Source organism: Pipistrellus kuhlii, unplaced genomic scaffold, assembly GCF_014108245.1.
Source record: "Pipistrellus kuhlii isolate mPipKuh1 unplaced genomic scaffold, mPipKuh1.p scaffold_m20_p_2, whole genome shotgun sequence".
In the NCBI taxonomy this organism is placed as follows: Eukaryota; Metazoa; Chordata; class Mammalia; order Chiroptera; family Vespertilionidae; genus Pipistrellus; species Pipistrellus kuhlii.
In genome coordinates, this window is record NW_023425515.1 from 165,680,247 (window position 1) to 165,698,586 (window position 18,340).

The 18,340-nt window shown below is 56.6% G+C and overlaps 1 protein-coding gene across 1 annotated transcript in view; it reads left to right on the forward strand.

Moving 5' to 3' along the window:
- Positions 1-663: 663 nt before the first annotated feature.
- The window catches only part of ACOT11 (acyl-CoA thioesterase 11), a 44,794-nt gene continuing 27,117 nt past the window's right edge, over positions 664-18,340 (forward strand). Inside the window, exon 1 of the mRNA XM_036446047.2 lies at positions 664-1,149. Within this exon, the coding sequence (XP_036301940.1) occupies positions 1,108-1,149 (42 nt within the window). The 5' untranslated portion in view covers positions 664-1,107. The remainder of the gene's footprint in view (positions 1,150-18,340) is intronic.

The window sequence follows — 18,340 nt, forward strand, 5'->3', positions numbered from 1 at the left end:
AGAGTGTTTTTAAATATATTTTATTGATTTTGTACAGAGAGGAAGGGGGAGAGACAGAGAGTCAGAAACATCGATGAGAGAGAGTCATCGATCAGCTGCCTCTTGCCCATTCCCTACCGGGGATATGCCCGCAACCAAGGCACATGCCCTTGACTGGAATCAAACCCAGGACCCTTCAGTTCCCAAGCCGACGCTCTATCCATTGAGCCAAACCGGTTTCTGCTGAGCATGGTGTTTTATTGCCCTGTCATAAGCAGTCCCCCTTGATGAGCTTCCAGGCCTCCTCATCAAGCCTCTTGCGTGAGTGAGAGGGAGAAGGGGAAATCCTGGTGGTCTCCCAGGCAGTGGTGGCTCCAGAGGGGCTAGGAGGGGTGCCCAGGGGCTGAGTCTTGTGGAACCCATGGGGTGGGATGTGGCAGGCGCCACTTTTAGAAAAGTCACGCCACCTATTTTAAGGCAGTGAGGGGGGTGTGCCCTGTGCCTGGCCAGCAGTGGCTGGGTGCCAGCAGCCTGGAGCGGAGGGGCGGTGGAGCAGCACTCCCAAGGGTGAAGAGTCCTAGCAGGTGGCTCTGGTATCTCTCCGGGACTTGCTGGCAGCTCCCTGGCCTCCTGCCACCTCCCCACCTGATCCTTGCACACGGAGGTTCAGCAGCCTGCCAGCCTGGGGCTGGGGATCTGGAGCTTCCGGGCCCCTGGGAGCGACCCCAGAGCCAAGAGACCCCGTTGGGGAGGACTAAGGGGCTGGAAAGGGGGTGACTCAGTCTGGCTGGAAGAAAAGCGAGTGTCCGGCCAGGAGCCCAGTGGGCGGGCACAGGGCCCCCTGAGGTGGCTGTGCCCCAGCTGGCAGCCTCTTTCCTTCCTGTCCTCCGGGCAGACACAGGAGCTGCTGTGCGTGGGGGGGCTCCAGGAGAGGGGGGGCAGAGGGCAGTCTGCGAGGAGGCTGGGACCTGGGCTCAGCGGGGGCGGGAGCTCGGGAGGAGGAGCGGGAGGAGACTGCCCACAGGCTTCATATGGAACCCGCGACTGTTGCTCAGGTGACTCGCGTCTCTCTCGGAGGGAGCTGCCGCCCGCGCGTGCTGCCGGCTGGCTAGCGGGGTCTCGGCCACAATGATGCAGAATGTGCAGAATGTCGGAAATCAGCTGCGCAAGGTACGGAAGGGGTGCCGGGGCGGGTGGCAGGCAAAGGGGCGGGGATGATCTGGAGATCCCGGAGGAGAACTGAAGTTTCCATTTTAAGTCAGAAGTTCTAGGTCTCCCCTGTCATTGTCCGCGGGCCGTTTTCTCACCCTCTTTTGGAAAGAGGGATGGCAGGATCCTGGGCTGGTTTTATGAAGAGCAGCACGCCCCCACACCAGCCCCGGGGGCTGCTGGCTCCCCAGGCCGGGCTGTGCGGAGAGCAATCGTGTTCCGCATGTTCTTTGTGTTTGGGATACTGTGTGTGTGTGTGTGTGTGTGTGTGTGTGTGTGTGTCCCTGCAGGGGTCTGTGTGAGTTTCTGCAGGACACACGAGCTCTGTGGCTGTGTGGTCTCAGAGTTCAGGGATTCGGGGGTGTGGGCCAGTGTGACAGGGTGAAGCCGGGGTTCGGGGGAGTTCTAAGCTCTTGGCGAAGCAAGTGCAGGACTGAGTGAGGGCTGGTGACACGCTCCCTGCAAGGTGACCTCGCGATCGTTTCCCGGGAACCTCTTACCAGGGACTTTGGAGCTGAGATTAGATGCGGAGGCACGAGACAGCGCTCAGCTGGCTTTTGATCTGGGGAGCAGAGGGAGGAGGGTTCAGGACACCCTGGCAAAGGCTGTGCTGGGCGTAGAAGGGGTGGCCCCTGAGGATGTTTTCAGGAAAGGCCTTTTTAAAAGGGGCGGGGGCAAGTAAAGAAATCTCTTACCCACTCCCTGCCTCCCCTCCCATCTGCACGATCACCACTGAGCTTGGGCTCCGTGCAGCCTCCCGCCTGGCTCCCGGGTCTCCCATCCAGCCCCCGCCGCCCCACCTGCCCCTGCGGGCCGCATCCAAAAAGTACGCGCGGCGATCCCTCACCTTCTCCGATGGCTGCCTTCAGCATGATGTCCACATTGCTTACTTGATACCAAAGGACTTGGGCAATGTGCTCTGCCTATCTCTCCCTCCCCCTCTCACCCTGCCCTCCCCTCTGCATCTAGGATGGCAGCCCTCCTGCACGGCTTGCCCCTGCCTCAGTATACCAACCTTGTTCTCTCCTCGAGCTGTTGTACATACTGCACTTCCTGCTGGAGGGACCCCCCAGCCTCCTCTCGCCCCCTGCTAACTGGCTTCCTGGGGAAGGTGCTTTTGAGCCCTCAGATCTCAGCTCAGACGCTGCCTCCTCTGAGAAGCCTTCCCAGATTTCTCTCAGCACAGCGAGTTAGTCCTTTCTCGCCCTGGACTGTGTGGCAGACTTGCAAGTAAGTCTCTTCCATCAGCCAGTGAGGCGCAGTGTTGGGCAGGGCCAAAGCCCCAGGGGATTCTCAGTGCCCAGGTGGGCGCCAGCAAGCGGGAAGCAAGGCCCAGGGTGGGATCTGAGCCGCAGGGGGTGTCTCCCTCCTGTTCCCTGAGCCCAGGGCAGAGAGCGGCTTCCAGGTGGCTGGGGCTGTCTGTGGCTTCTCTTACGCTCCATCCTCTTCAACTCTTCTCCCGTTGGCTTGACTCTTTCATCCTCATCAGTCACCGGGAGAAGGCAGCCGCGGAGGGCGTATCACTGCGACCGTTTTACGAAGCGAGCGCTCCTCTCTTCTGGCACAGTTTCTTACACAGCGCTGGCCATGCCAGGCCCCAGACCATGCATAAATTACCCCACTCCGCTCTCCGGGAGGCTGGCAAAGCTGCCATCCCCACGTCCCAGGTGAGGAGACGGGAAGTTGAGTGACTTGCCCAGGTTACACTGGTAGGAAGGGGCAGAGCTGAGATTTGAACACCGACTCAAACTTGGCTCTCGAGTCTGAGCTCTTAAGAACCTGAGGCTCAGCCCGATGGAAGCCCAGCTGGGATTCCAACCCACACATCCCGCCTCGGAGCCCCGGGCATGCCTCTCTGCACCCACACTGAGTCTGGGAGGGGAGCCGGGTGTGGGGCGTGGAATGGACCTGCAAGGTGACACGGATGACCGCGCGCCGGCGGAGAACACTCCGGCCTGGATTGCCACCTTTGACCCGTTGCCTACATGGCAGATCTCCTTGGACTCCCTTATTCCCTCCTGAATTCCCTAAGTTCCCCAGGAACACAGAGTTGGGGCCTGTTTTCTGGGCTGTTATCAAAGCCATTTTGAATAAAAGCAAGCAAACCAATTCCCCCCCCCCCCCCTCCCACCCAGCTCTCTTCACTGGGGACTAAAGAAAGCCATGTTAAACTGGGAACAAAAGGGGGACCTCACCTTACAGGGGTGGGGCTGGCAAATAAACATGTGGTTGGCAAATATCTTGGGGCTCTGCAGGTATCGGGCATTGTGGAATGTTCTGGCTTCTGCCCACCACTGGGTACTCAGCAAGCGCTCTGCAGGTGTCAGGGAGGGAGGCAGGGAGGGAGAGAGGGCTTCAGGGAGGGAGTGACTGGATGAGGGAGGTGGTGGGTCTGCTGTCAAGCTGGGGCAGGGGGCCGGAGGAGCACCGAGCATCTGTGTCTGCTGGAAAGGTCCCCCTGTCCTCCCATCTCCCATCCAGGGGTCAGTCTACACTGGACACTGGGCTGGTAGGAACCTGCCGGCAGGCAGCTCAGTGGGAGGCGGGGTCTCCCTGCTCAGCATGAGTTCTAGCCTAGCTCAGGTCAGTTCCCGGTATTCATTTGGGGCCCAGGAACTTAATTTCCTGTGGAAACGGGGCGGAACTGTTTGTCCAGCTCTTCCGAGAAGCCCTGTGCTGCTGGCAGGAACCCACAGACCCACATGCTGCTCCCCACCTTCTGCGGCGACCACTGCTTCCCCTGGGACCCGAGGAAGCTGGAGGTGTGCCTTCCCACCCCAAACTCCAGCGCATTAGGGGGTCTGGTTCAGATACGGGGAGGTTTAGGGTACAACATTGGATCACCCTGGATTAGTTTATCTTCGCCCCATTGCTCGCCTATAACCTTGGACCAGGCGCTCCCCACCTCTGGGTGTCCCTGAGGCCCCCACCCGCCTTGCCATCCTAGGGGTCTGGGTGTTTGTGAAGGGGCTGTGCCTCACCTTGAGGTTGGTCCCGACAATGAATTGCAGGGGTCATCCGATTGAGGACCCCCCTGTGCGGGGATGGAAGGGAGAACCATAGACATAAAATGACACGCCCATTAAATGTAGGAGTGCAAAAGCTACTGGAAGAAGGAGTGACGATGGGCGCTCAGACGCAGGCTGAAGAGGTCCCAGAAGGCTTCCTGGAGGAAGAGGCAAGGCTCAGACACTTACATTTGAACCTCAGCCCCAGCCAGGGGCAGACACCCGTGGCATCCTTAGTCTGCCCTGGAGGACTCTTCTTTATCTTTTAAGACCCAGTGTGGCCGTCATCTCCCATTCCAATCCCCATCCTGCCTGCTCCCAGAATCAATGGCATTTTCCTTAGGATGTCTTCCTGACGTCAGTTGTTCCCTCCACAGGATCAGCAGGTGTCAGGTGCTGAGTACACTGGGATGAGCCCAGGCTGTGGTGTGGGGCTTCCGCTAATGAGGGAGACCGAGAGACAGGACAGGCAGAGAAATACAGAAGGAAAAGCTGATTCCTTGTCCAGTGCCTGAGTGTCAGTAACGGTAGGGTGAGTGCCACACGAGTGCTAGCTATGTTGTGCCAAGCATGCCATTCCTTCTAACAACTCGACAGCAGATAGTAGCTTTGTGCCAGCCTTAAAGATGACACTGAGGCAGAGAGGTTAAGTAACTTGCGCAAGGTCACACAGCCAGGAAGTGGCACTGCCGGGATTGGACCCGGGCTGCCTGGAGGACAGAGAAGAGAGAGAATAATGAGAGAGGGCAGGAGCTTCGTGTGCCGGTGATCGCTGGGTAAAACCTAGCTGCCGAGAAGGAGGCAGCTGTGGGCGGACCTGGGGGAAGAGCATTCCAGGCAGAGGGAACAGCATGCAGCTGCAGGCTCCAAGGTGGGGGAGCTTGGTGTGTCTGAGCAGCAGGGGGGCCCTGTGGCTTGGAGTGGAGTGAGCGAGGGCAGCGTAGCTGGAGGGGCTGAGACGCGGCTGCCACGAAGCAGGCTGGGCCCTGTTTGAGGTCTGGGATACCCTGGGTTATATAGTCCTGCCCACCAGACTGTGCATTCCTTTTTTAAAAAAAATATATTTTATTGACTTTTTACAGAGAGGAAGAGAGAGGGATAGACAGTTAGAAACATCAATGAGAGAGAATCATCGATCAGCTGCCTGCTGCACACCCTCTACTGGGGAATGTGCCCGAAATCAAGGTACATGCCCTTGACTGGAATTGAACCCGGGACCTTTCAGTCCGCAGGCCGACGCTCTATCCACTGAGCCAAACCGGTTTCAGCTGACCGTGCACTCCTTGAGGACTCCCTGGCCCCCCAGGCTGGTGCCATGGTACGCAGTCCCTGCACCCTGAGCTCAGGGACCAAGGCAGCACATCCTCACGGTGCTTCTCTGAATGGCCAGCACCCTCTCTGAAGGTCCCAGCCACCTTCCCATCCACACCTGCCACTCGCAACACGTAGTTGGGCAATAGGATCAGCCCCCTGGCACCGAGGAGGTACCAAGAAGTGAGATGATGTGCCCGGGTTTGTACGGCTGGCGAGGGACTCAGAACCTCTACCAGTGAGGCTGGGACCCCTTTCCAGCCCCTGTCTTGACCAGAGAGGCATCCGGGGCCTCTGCACCCAAAATGTGGGTTCACTGTCTGTCATACTCAGACCCACCCACCACCCGAGCCTCCTCTGCCCACCTTCTCACACTGACAGTGCCGATCCAGGGCTGCCCACCTGCCCCGCCTCGCGCACACCAGCGTCCAGGGAGGCGCTCCACTGCCTTCACCTGTGCCTGGTCCAGGCGGGCCGAGCTGGCACCCCGGGCACCCCTGGGTGGCGGGGCTCACCGCCACGCTGCCCACAGTGCGAGCGCCCAGAGACCCGCCTCGGAGACACTAACTCACTTCACTCTGGGCCTCAGTTGCCTCATGTGGGAGTAGGTCTTCCCGCAGATCTTGCTAGGCCCGTGGTCGGCAAACTGCGGTTTGCGAGCCACATGCGGCTCTTTGGCCCCTTGAGTGTGGCTCTTCCACAAAAATACCACGTCCTGGGCGAGTCTATGTTGAAGAAGTGGTGTTAGAAGAAGTTTAAGTTTAAAAAAAAATTTGGCTCCCAAAAGAAATTTCAATCGTTGTACTGTTGATATTTGGCTCTGTTGACTCATGAGTTTGCCGACCACTGGGATAGGCTATTGGTGAGCTGAAAGGCTTTGGAGGATGGTAGAACTTGGCACCTAGCCGAAACCGGTTTGGCTCAGGGGATAGAGTGTCGGCTTGCGGACTGAAGGGTCCCGGGTTCGATTCTGGTCAAGGGCATGTACATGGGTTGCAGGCACATCCCCAGTGGGGGGTGTGCAGGAGGCAGCTGATTGATGTTTCTCTGTCATCAATGTTTCTGATTATCTGTCCCTTTCTCTTCTTCTCTGTGAAAAATCAATAAAATATATTAAAAAAAAAAGAAAAGAACTTGGCACCTAATGGGCCATGGTGGACACTGCAGTGGCCCTTCTCACCTCCTCGGGACCTCAGTTTCCTCAGTGGGTGGGTAACAGGGCCGGCGGGTCAGCTGAGAAGGTGAAAGCTACCTCTTGTTGAGGACCTGCTGAGAGTCAGGCGTGTTTAAAACTCCCCACTGCTCTGCGCGACTGCTGGTATTCACCTGGCTTTACAGACAGGAACACCAGGCCCTGGCACTGAGGCGCTCTGGGCCAGTCAGAGAATCCCAGGTCTGACCCGGGGCTGCCGCCGAGCGGGGCCCTCGCTGGGGCTGAGGGCTCTTGTCCTGGGCCGACCTGGCTGGCGGAGGCACGGGCAGTGCTGCCTGGTGGCCGCCGTGTCCTGTGGCTCCGGGGACAGATGGTGCTGGCGGGCGGCTCCCTGGCGGTGGGCCTGCGTGCCCCTGCCATTCCCGGAGGCAGCTTCCTCGCGGGTCGGGGTGACGTCAGGGCAGGGATGGAAACAACCAGAGTCTGGTGCTTCGGGGACGCAGGGAGGAGTCAGACTGGACCTGTCCTCAGGGGCCCCCGTGGATCTTCCCCGGGGAGACAGAGAGGAACAGGCCGATGACGGCAGCACGGTGTGGCCAGGCTGAGGCGGCGGGAGGCCCAGAGGCGGCCCCGCACAGTCTCGGGGACAGGCCGGGATCCCTGGAGGAGAGACAGCTGTGCGGGAAAGAGCCCGTTCCATAGAAATGGGGAGAGAATTCGGCAGTGACCCCTCACCCATGTGATCTGTACATCCATTCTGCCCTGGGCTTCTTGAATAGTAGTAATTTTCCCTTAGCAAATCAGACGTTCACTAATTAATGTCAGTATTAAGCACCTTTTGATTTGCGGTAATTGTTTCACAATGTATATGTATATTAAAACATCACATTGTGCAACCTAAATAATACGTATCATTTTTATTTGCCAACCACATCTCAATAAAGCTGGGAAATTGTACTGAGACACTGGGACTCTGCGGAGACACGGGGCTGGCCCCCTGCCCTCAAGGTGTGCCCTGTGTCCTCATTTGGTCACTGCTTTACCTGGTCTGCTTGCTCCTGCCCTGGGGCAGGATGGGATGCTGGGGGAGGTATCCAGGTTCCGTAAACAAAAGGAGGGGGCTCAGGGGCTTAGGGGCCTTGCCCGCCGGAGTGAGCGTGGCCTCAGGGCGGGTGGAACCTGTTGCTCATTGTGGGTGGCGCTGCCAGCCGAACCCCACATCTCCTCACTCCTTGGCCTTGTCCTACATGTGACCTCTGGAGCCGGCTGTGATCCGCCCCTGGGGGTGTGGCCCGGCACCCAGACCTGAAACTGATTAGCGGTCGGAAGGGAGTGCCCCTTCAGCCTTCCCAGAGGAGCCTCAGGTGCCAGCACACTCCCGGCCAGCTCCACCAGGTGGGTCTCCCATTTCCTTGATTCCTCGGGGAGGGAGGGCGGTGTGGAGAGACCCGCTTCTCTCCTTCTCGGTGGGTGCCTGTGCGCGGTGGGAGGCCCGGAAGGGTGGTGTGGAGTTGGAAGACTCCTGCTGGCTGTGGATTGGTGAGCAGCAGCTCGCCTTTCCCAGCCCCTTTCCTCACCTGTAACGTGGGGGACTCGGGGCTGATAATGGTCCCTGTCATTTTTTGAGCCAAGCAGGCCTATTCCATGCTGGCATTACACAGAGATGGGTTCCTGAGGTTACATGGTGTGCCTGCAGGCCTTGAGAGCAGTGGGATGCGTGGGGAAGAGGTGGGGGGGGGGGGGGAGAAGAAGGGGCTGAGGATTAAATGACTTTAGCTCAGCGGGAGGGACTCCTCCCCTGAAGAAAACGGGGAGAGAACAAGCACAGAATTGCTTTCCGGCTCCCTGCACCGCACCCTGAGGGCCTCCTGGGACTGAGCGGCAGTCCCCACCCCCAGGGCCCCACCTGGCTTCTGAAGACAGAGAGCTTCCGGCAGCCGGGCCCAGGGTGTCTCACTGCACAGACGGATGTCCGCTGGGCAGGCACGAGGCTGGGAGGCCCTTCGGAGCCTGCTCCGCCTGTGGATCGGCCACATGGGTGGGGTGGTGATGTGGGGGTGCCGCCCAGGTGGGATGGACAGGCCAGAGACCACCCCTTCCAGTTTTTCTCCATACCACCTGGGCGTCTGAGGCTCTGGGAGGCCGCCCACAGAGGGCCTCCAGGGTGCCAGGCTCTGTCTCAGAAGTTCCCCTGGGCTGGTGACTGGATCTCCCTCCGGACTGGCATCCCCCTCCGGAGTCAGAGAACCCAAGTTCAGCCTCGCCTCTGTCTTTTCCTGGCCACGTGTCCTTGGGTGGATCTCCCCATGACCCCCGAGTTTCTTCTCAGCGATAAACTGAGGGCTCCTGCTTCAGAGGGGAGCTGAGAATTAAAGGACCCCCAAGAACTGGCCTGGCACACAGTAGGCACAATAAATGGCTGCCAGCGATATCGGAAAAGGGATCTTTGAGCTTCTGCAAGGGCAATTCTTGGGCAGCCTCTGTTCTGCAGGCAGCTCTCCGGCTCAGGCGGACCCCTCTCCTACTTGCTCTGTCCCATTAGCAAGCAAATGAGCTCTCGTGGCTCCCAGGCTCTGGGTAACAGCATCCCTGCCCTATCCCCGTGTACCCTTCCAACAGCTATCTTGCTTCTTTGCTCCCCTTCCTCACAGATATCTCTGAAAGTTTTCCACTTCTTTACCCCTCCTCCTTTCTCTAATTCACTCTAACTGGGCTCCCCTCTCTCTCCACCCTCCCTCCTCCAGCGTTCTCATAGTTTCTCTCCCCATCTGCCTTGACTGCTCCGTGCCTATGGACCAGCAGCCCCCTCCTTCAGAGGTCCACCCCTCCTGGGGCTCCTCCCTCCTCACCCAGTACCCCTTCTCAGTCTACGTCACAAGGTCCTCCTCCGACTCTACCTCTAAATAGCTCTGTCTTGGTGCTCTCTTCAGACGGTGTCTGTTCTGGTTGCTATGTTGTGTGACAAACTACCCCCAAAACTTAGTGGCTTAAAACAAGAACCATTTTATTATATTTTGAGACTAGAGACCTGGTGTAAGAAATTTGTGCATGGGTGTGGTGTGATCGAAGCGTGAGCATCTGGCATGGATCTCTGGGCCCTGGGCAGCACCTGGGACCCTAGTCCCTGTGCACCCCCTTTCGCCTGAGTCATCGGGCCTCTGCCCAGCTCCCTCAGCACCTGGGAGCTGGGTGGTGGCCCTGCCTCTGTTTGCCATCTGTGGGGTGATTGGCAGGACAATCAGGCCCTGCTCACACCTGCCTTGACCTGGCGCTGCCCACTCACCCAGTCCACCATCCTGCTGCAGTCCCACTCTTGTCAGAGCCGGCAGTGCCTCCACTGCTACCCACTGCCAGTGCCATGTTGTTCATGCCTGCATGTTCCATGTCTCCCCCTGGTGGTCAGGACTCATCATAGTGAATGGTCAAACTCCTGGTAGAACTCCAGGTCGAGGGGACAATTTGCATATTAGGCTTTTATTATATAGGATTTTATTTGTTAAGAACTGGGCAGGGCTTAGCTGGGTGACTGTTCTGCTCTACATGGCGTTGATGGAGATTATGCCATCAAAGGTTACTTGGGGGTGTTCAGTTGGTGGGTCAGCTGGCCTAGGGAGCTCAAGATGGCATTGTGGGTACCTGGCCACTTGGCATGGACAGAAGGCTGGGCCTCACTGGAACTGTCATTCCCAGCACCAACGTGGGGCCTTTTTTGTAGGATGGTCTCAGACTTCCCACCTGGCAGCTGCTCACCAGAGCAAGGGCTCCAGGGACCTGAATGGAAGCTGCCAGGCTTCTCATATCCAGTCTCAGAAGTCACCAGGTGAAATGTCACAACCCGTGACGTAGATTCAAAGTGGGGGAGGGTTAGACTCCTGGGTTAGACCTGACCCAGGGAATAGCAGCAAAGGATTAGCAGCATATGTGACCGACCACAACTGCAGAGTCCTGTGGACCTTTTTTAAAAATAATATATTTTTATTGATTTTTTTAGAGAGGAAGAGAGAGGGATAGAAAGTTAGAAACATCAATGAGAAAGAAACATCAATAAGCTGCCTCTTGTACACCCCCTACTGGGGTTGTGCCCGCAACCAAGGTACATGCCCTTGACCAGAATCGAACCTGGGACCCTTCAGTCCGAAGGCTGACGCTCTATCCACTGAGTCAAACCGGTTTCAGCCCTTTTTTTTTTTATCCTTATTTTTTTTAATTCAATTATTATCTGTGTACATATCTTACCATTGTCCTGTGGACCTTAAATGCCCAAATACTCTCATGTCTCCAGCTACAGCTCTTCACCAGTGGCCTCCAAACTTGAACATTGTTGCCTCCTTGACACTTCCCTTTACCTGTTTAATAGGATATCAAAAATTCTTGATTCCATCCCCTACTTATTTCTCCCCAGTCACCCCAACTCAGTAACCAGCACTGTCACTCACCAGCCATGTGTCCAAAACCTGGGTCCTGCCTGCATCCTCCCTCTCTCTCATGCTCAGGTGTGGAATCCGTCAGCACTGCTGGCCCCACCTCCCAGTCCTCCCTGGGGCCATCATCTCTCTGCCTCTCCAGTGTTCCTAGCCCAGCCTGAGCTCCATCACCTCTCCCTGGACGGCAGGGGCCCATGAGGAGTCTCCCTGCTTTCTCTCTCACCCTCTAACCCACCCCCACACAGCAGCAGAGTGATCTTAAAATGCAGGTCAGGTCACCTCCCTCTCCACTTCCAGCTTCCAGTTCCTCCCATTGCACTTGGAGGAAACCCCCAATTCCACTGGAACCTACGAGGCTTTGGGTGACAATGGCCCCACTTGTCTGTTCCCCTGGCTGCATTTCCCACATGCCCCCTCCCTGACACCACTCCAGTGCCCGGGCCACCCGCTGTTCCTCTGGCAGCCAAGCCTGTCCTTGTCCCTCCTGGGATCTTTGTGCTCTCTGTTCCCCTGACCCAACCTGTGTCCCCTGAGCCATGCAAAAATCACTCCTTTTTGTTATTCATTCAGATCTTAATTACCCAACCTAAATTAGCTCCTCCCATCCACCACCTTCTCTCTTTGTCACATCCACCATTTAAAAATATATATATTTTATTGATTTTTTTACAGAGAGGAAGAGAGAGGGATAGAGAGTTAGAAACATTGATGAGAGAGAATCATTGGTCAGCTGCCTCTTGCACACCCCCTGCTGGGAGTGTGCCCGCAACCAAAGTACATGCCCTTGACTGGAATCGAACCTGGGACCTCTCAGTCTTCAGGCCGACGCTCTATCCATTGAGCCAAACCGGTTTCAGCACGTCCACCATTTTTATTATTTTTTTGGGTAGCACTTTTCATTCTCTAAAATTATTTTAATCCTTTGTTTACTAGCGGTCTGGTACATGAATTTGTACATAGGTGGGGTCCGGCTGATTTGGGCCGATCAATGATTCTCTCTCATCCTTGATGTTTCTCTCTCTCCCATTCCTTTTCTCTCTGAAATCAATAAAAAATCCTATATAATAAAAGCTTAAATGCTAAGTGTCCAGTTGTCTGGTCAGATGTTCAACCAATCAAAGCTTAATATGCTAATGATATGCTAAGGCCACTCAACCGCTTGCTATGATGTACACTGACTACCAGAGAGCAGACAGTTGACTTGTTGACCAGTTGCTATGACATGCACTGTGACCACCAAGGAACAGACACTCAACTTTCTGCTGGGGTCTAGCAGATAGGGACTGAGCAAGATGGGCCAGACACGCCCTAGAGTCCTCCCATGGTCCCCCCCTGGCTGGCCAACCTCTCGTGTCACTCCCCTTCCAAGCCCCAATTGTGCGCCAGTGGAGTCCCTCGGGTTGGCCTGTGCCCTCTTGCAATCCGGGACCCCTCAGGAGATGTTGAAGAGCTGGTTTTGGCATGTTGGTGAAATGACTGGCCGCTATTACACACATTGACCATCAGGGGGCAGATGCTCAATGCAGGAGCTGTCCCCTAGTGGTCAGTGCACTCCCACAGGGGGAGCGCCACTCGGCCAAAAGCCAGGCTCATGGGTGGTGAGCACAGTGGCAGTGGCGGGAGCCTCTCCTGCCTCTGCAGCAGTCACATATCCCCTGAGAGGGCACAGGCCAGCCTGAGGGACACCCCAACCCCACCCGAGTGCATGAATTTTGTGCACTGGGCCTCTAGTATATGTATAAAAGAAGGATCTATGTTGATCCACAGCCAGAATTGGCCTCTTTCTAACCTTGTCCATCCCTATCTGGTCTTGGTTTTATACCTCACTAGGACCCTCCTGTCCTCTGACCCAGCCAGTCCTTAGATTTACAGCTAGAGGCCTGCCACTCAGGTCAAAGGTAGCCCAGCCCCCTCACTGTCCCTCCTGGGGCATGCTTGTCCTCTGCCACTCCCTGCTCCCTCCCAGGGCTGGGCCAGACCCAGGGGGAGGCTGTCTTCTCCCTGCCATTAAATCTTTCTGGCCCTACACATGCCCCCACCGCTCATGACAGCAGAAGCCTTCAGCAGCCCCAGGGTGCTCCTTTAGTTACAGCAGGAGTTGTCACTGTTGAGCTGTGGACAGATGAAAGCATGCGGCTGTTTTTGCATAAACAACCATTAAATTAGAGCCACTCAGCATGCGTATAACTGAAAGCAAAGTGATGGCAATAAGAAAAAATGTAAATGCAGGCTGATACCGTAAATCTTGTTTGTTTTCATCTGCTTGGCTTGACATTTGTGTTATGTTTCAGGTGGCCAACCATGAGCGGATGTGTCTTTACTCAAGCCATTTGATCCCATGTTGAACAGAGCAGACAAATGTCTCCCCAGGAGACACCTCTCAGGATCACTCACCAATATCCTGGGTCTATGCTAATGCAGACTATGTCTATTCCCGCCCCTGTGACCTCTACCCTTGTGCCTGGAGGCCTTGTTCCCAGTGAACATTGATTGGCTGCCTCCTGCACGCCCCCTACTGGGGACAGAGCCTGCAACCCGGGCATGTGCCCTTGACTGGAATTGAACCCAGGACCCTTCAGTCCGCAGGCTGACGCTCTATCCACCAAGTCAAACTGGTTAGGGCTAGCCTTGCTTTTTAACAACATGAAGTGCTAACACTTTTCAAGTACTTTCGATGGGTGAGACCTTATTCTAAGCAATTTGCACATAAAATCTCATCGAATCCTCTTTATGAACATTATTGCCACTTTATAGGAGTGGAAAGTGAGGTTCAGCGTGTCTTACGTAAAAGGCCATTCTTGGGAGACAGGAGTGGGGCCAGGATGCCCATGCAGCCTGGGTCAGGGGGGCCTGCTGCCAGCCCCTTAGGCCAGTGGTCGGCAAACTCATTAGTCAACAGAGCCAAATATCAACAGTACGATGATTGAAATTTCTTTTGAGAGCCAAAATTTTAAGCTTAAACTATATAGGTACATTGTTATTAACTTAATTAGCGTACTCCTAAGCTGGCCTTTGCTAAAAACTCAAGGGGCTAAAGAGTTGCATATGGCTCTCGAGCCGCAGTTTGAGGACCAGGGCCCTAGGCCTTCCTGTTTTCTTCCTTCTTCTCTCTGTGCCCTGCTCGTCATTTCTTCAACAAACCTTAACTGTGGGCTGAGAGTCCTCAGACAGTGTAGGGCACACATGGGGGTGTGGGAGGTGGGACCAGCACACGGATCTTGCAGCCAGAGTGGGAGGCCCAGGGACAGACGTGGAGTGCCCAGCGGAGAGCAGGTGGTGCACTGCCTCAGAGCACAGCAGCCCCTGCCACCAACGGTGGGCCCAGCTCTGGGCCTCACCCTGGGACCTGGTGACTCAGGGCCTCACCCTGAGACCTGGTGACTCAGGGTCTCACCTGAGGCCTGGCCTGCTCCTTACCCGGTGTAAAGGAATGCGTTCCGTGCACGAAGTCCCAACCCCTGTGCTTTTTACCACTTGGCCCTGCTTAGAAAGGTTTCTTGAACATTTTGTATTTATTTGATTTTTTTAAATCCTCACCCGAGGATGTTTTTCCCATTGATTTTCAGAGAGTGGAAGAGAGGGAAAGACAGAGAGAAACATCGATGTGAGAGAAGCACATCGATTGGTTGCCTCCTGGATGTGCCCTGAGGAAGGAGGAGGGCCTGTGCAGGGGAGGAGCCTGCAACCCAGGTACATGCCCCTCACTGGAATTGAACCGGGACCCTTGGGTCCGCAGGCTGACACTCTATCCGCTGGGGACGTCTGCGGGCCTCGGGGAGTGTAGGGGAGGTCAGCCTGAAGGTGCTGCCCGAGAGGCTGGGGGAAGCAGCCTCACCTCCTGGGGGGCGGGGGGCACCATCCCTCAGAAGGAAGGGCCTGCAGGGGCTGGAGGAGCAGCTGGGCCTGGAAGGGGCCACCCAGCGTGTTGCTAGCTTCCTGGGGCAGGAAGTCCCAGCTGCAGCCAGAATCCTACTGGGCTGCGAGGAGCAGCTCAGGCCTGAGGAATGTGTGGAGCCTGGGAGGGGTGAGGGGGCCCCTTTCCTGCTTCCCTTACTTCCCTCTGGAGAGAGAGAAAGCGAGAGATTGATTCTCTGCTGCTTGCTCTGTTCTCTCCCAGCTTCTATTCTTGGACCTCATGGTTTGTCTATTCTCTCTTTTCCCCTTCTTTCTCTTTCCCTGTCTCTGTCACCTCTCTCTTCTCCCCCTGTTCCCTCTTCTTGATCCCTCTCCTTCTCCCTTGTCTTCCTGGAGGGGACTTTTGGTACCTGTAGCTGGTGTGCCCAGCTTCAAGGTCAGACAGGGTTGTTGTCAGGATGGTCAGGCCTGACCCATCCCCTGGCCACCTGTTGCCATGGTGACCCAGCGGCAGTGTCCAGCAGCAGCCTTGGCTGTGCACCGGGAGGGCCTTTTCTTCATAGCTCCTGCAGGGCTGTCCGAGTGGCCCCCCGAGGGGCCACAGGTACTCCTAGAGCAACTGGGGTCGATTGGACTTAGGGTCAGATGGCCTGTGTTCAGAACTCTCCCGCTTCTGCTGAAGGCAGGAGGTGGGAGGAGGCAAACAGCCCCCCAGGGGGAAGCAGCAGGGAGGCGGCTGTCAGCGGTGAGTGTGCCTGTGTGTATGTGTGTTGGCAGGGGAGAGGGGGCTAGGAAGGACTCTGACAGGTAGACTTGCTTCTCAGGGGCCGGGTCTCCATTAGAAGGGAGTGAGCCTCTGCCTCTGGGCGAGCAAGCACACCCGAGAAGCCACGGAAGGGGGTGTGGTAGCTGAGAGTCCTGCGCCTGAGAGGGTGCATTTAGCTGACCCGCAGGTATGCTCACACTCCCGGGAGCTGAGGAATTACAGAGTGCAGGGTGCAACTCTGCTGGTGGCCTTCGGCCCCCTCACAGGCTCTGGCACTTGAGCATCCAGCAGGACAAGGGCCTTGGATCTGGACTGTGCTGGGAGGAGGTACTGACAGCGGAGCACGTGAGGGTGGACAGGGAGGGGAGACTCCCTGTATGGGCCCCGGCCTGGCCTGTGTGGTGAGGAAGGGCTGTGCCTGGCACCAATGCCTGGGGTGATGAAGTAACCACCTTGCCCATCAAGTGAGAGGGACAGGTATTGATGGCAAAGTGGCCAAGCAGCCTCAGCCTTTGAGTTAAACAGACTTGGTTCAAGTCCCAACTCTGTCCTTTACAGACTTTGTGATTGTGTGCGTGTGTGTAAGTTACTTTCCCTTTCTAAGCCTCTGTTTTCCCATCTGTAAAATGGGAACAATAACAGCTTTCAACTGGTAGGACCGTGTGAAGAGTGAATGAGATAATGCATAGAAAATGCTTAGCACAGTGCCCGGCACATATGAAGTATTTAAGCAAGGGAGAGCGATTGTTCTCAATCTCACTTACACACCCACCCTGCCAATGTTATAAATGAGCATGCTGGGGCCAGAGACATGAGAAAACGTGTCCATGTCCCCTTGGTGGTTAGTTACGGGGCATGCTGCCGGGACAGCCCCCAGCAATGCGGAGAGGTGGCAGTGAGCATGCTGCTGAGGTTAAGTGAACCCCCCGCCCCACAGGCCAGCCCTCCCCCTGCCGTCTCCGCACACAGTCCCATGGGCTCCTGCCTCCCCTCCGGGTAACAGCACCTCCTCGGCAGCCCCAGCCTTCCCATTCAGGCTTGTCCCTCTGGCAGGCTCTGCTCAGACGCTACAGGTACCATAAGTCCCCTCTAGGAGGGCAAGGGAGGGCAGAACCGTTGCCATTGACAAAGCACCTTCCATATGCCCCTCCCTCTGCACTCTGGACAGAGTGCCTACCATCTCATTTACAGTCGAGGAGACTGGCCTGTGGGGGGTGCTCACCCGTGGAACATCTGAGCGACGGGATGGAAGGGGGCGGAGGGGTGAAGCGAGTCCCTGGTGCCTCCTTCCCCACATTTTCATTTTCCCAAAGCTGAGAAGCGAAGGCCACTGGAGTCCCGTGTGGCCTAGGAAAGACAAGGCCCTGCCCGGCCCAACTCTCTATCCTCTCTAGCCCCCCAAACGAGGCTCCCGAACCCGTGCACTCCCTTCAGCTAGCCCTGCCTCTCCCTGGTCCTCGGTGCTCTCGGAGGAGATGGGGGAGATGGGGTGGGCAAGCTGGGTGTATGTGTGATGACGCGGGTGGGGAGGTGGCAGGGGGAGGGTTTCCCTAGTCACAGGAGCAGGCCGTTGTAATCGGCCTCCCACGCCCTCCTCACTCTCATGGCGGAGGAAGGGGCTGCCAGGTAGATGGAGGCAGCAGGCCTGCCCTTCAGCGTGAGCCTGGTTCTGTGGTTCAGAACTGGGGCACCTTGGACAGGACTTGGGACTTCTCTGGGCTTCGGTCCCCGTGTGCCCAGCCAGTGGCAACCCCTCCAGTGTGTGCCCAGGGGTCAGATGGGACAGGGATGGGGAAGCCCTGTCCGCCCGCTCTGCCCCCTGCGTGGGGCAGGGGGAGTTCTCCTGAGGACAGGTGAGGGTGGTGCCAGGTTTCAGACAAGGTTATTTTTACCCCGGGGGTGGAGAGGCAGGTGATGCTCGGCTCTCTGGTCTAGAATGGGGTGAAGGGGCAGGGGAGAGATGGGCCTCACCTGACCTCATGGCCTGTGTTCTCCCTCCTTCGTTGGGGAACACTGAGCTAACGCATGCGTTTGTTCCTCACGGGCCAGGCTCTGTGCCCAGTGGACACCAGGAGAAGAAGGAGAAGGCTCCTGCCTGGTCCGTCTTCTGGTCCAGTGTCAACCAAATGCGGCCGCCGTTAAGTAAACATCCTTCATCACAGAGAGCGTTCAAGAGGCGAGGTACAAGTGCAGGAGCCCGAGGAGGGGGGAGGAGATGAAGGAGCTGAGGAGGGAGTAGGCATTGCAGAAACGGAGAGGAGAGGGAAGAGTGCTCCAGGCGGAGGGCAGGCACGGCAGGGGCATGAGGAGTGTGAGGAATGACAGCCTGTGAGGCTGGGCACATGGTGTGAGCAGATGTGGCGGGCTGTCTGTGAGGGTTTGGGGGCCTTGTTGAGGACTTCCTCCTGGAAGCCAAGTCTCGGAGACTAAATGCCCCATTTGGCAGATGAGGAAACTAAGGCCCAGAGAGCTAATAATAAAAGCCCCAACATTTTTACCATGTGCCAGGCACCATGCTAAACAGTCTGCTTCCAGCATCATTTTTTGCTAATGTAATTGGCATTTTACATTTAATTTAATTTAGGAGTCTTACTTGATGCTTATCTAAAATGTTTTTCTGGCCGGCACCGGTTTG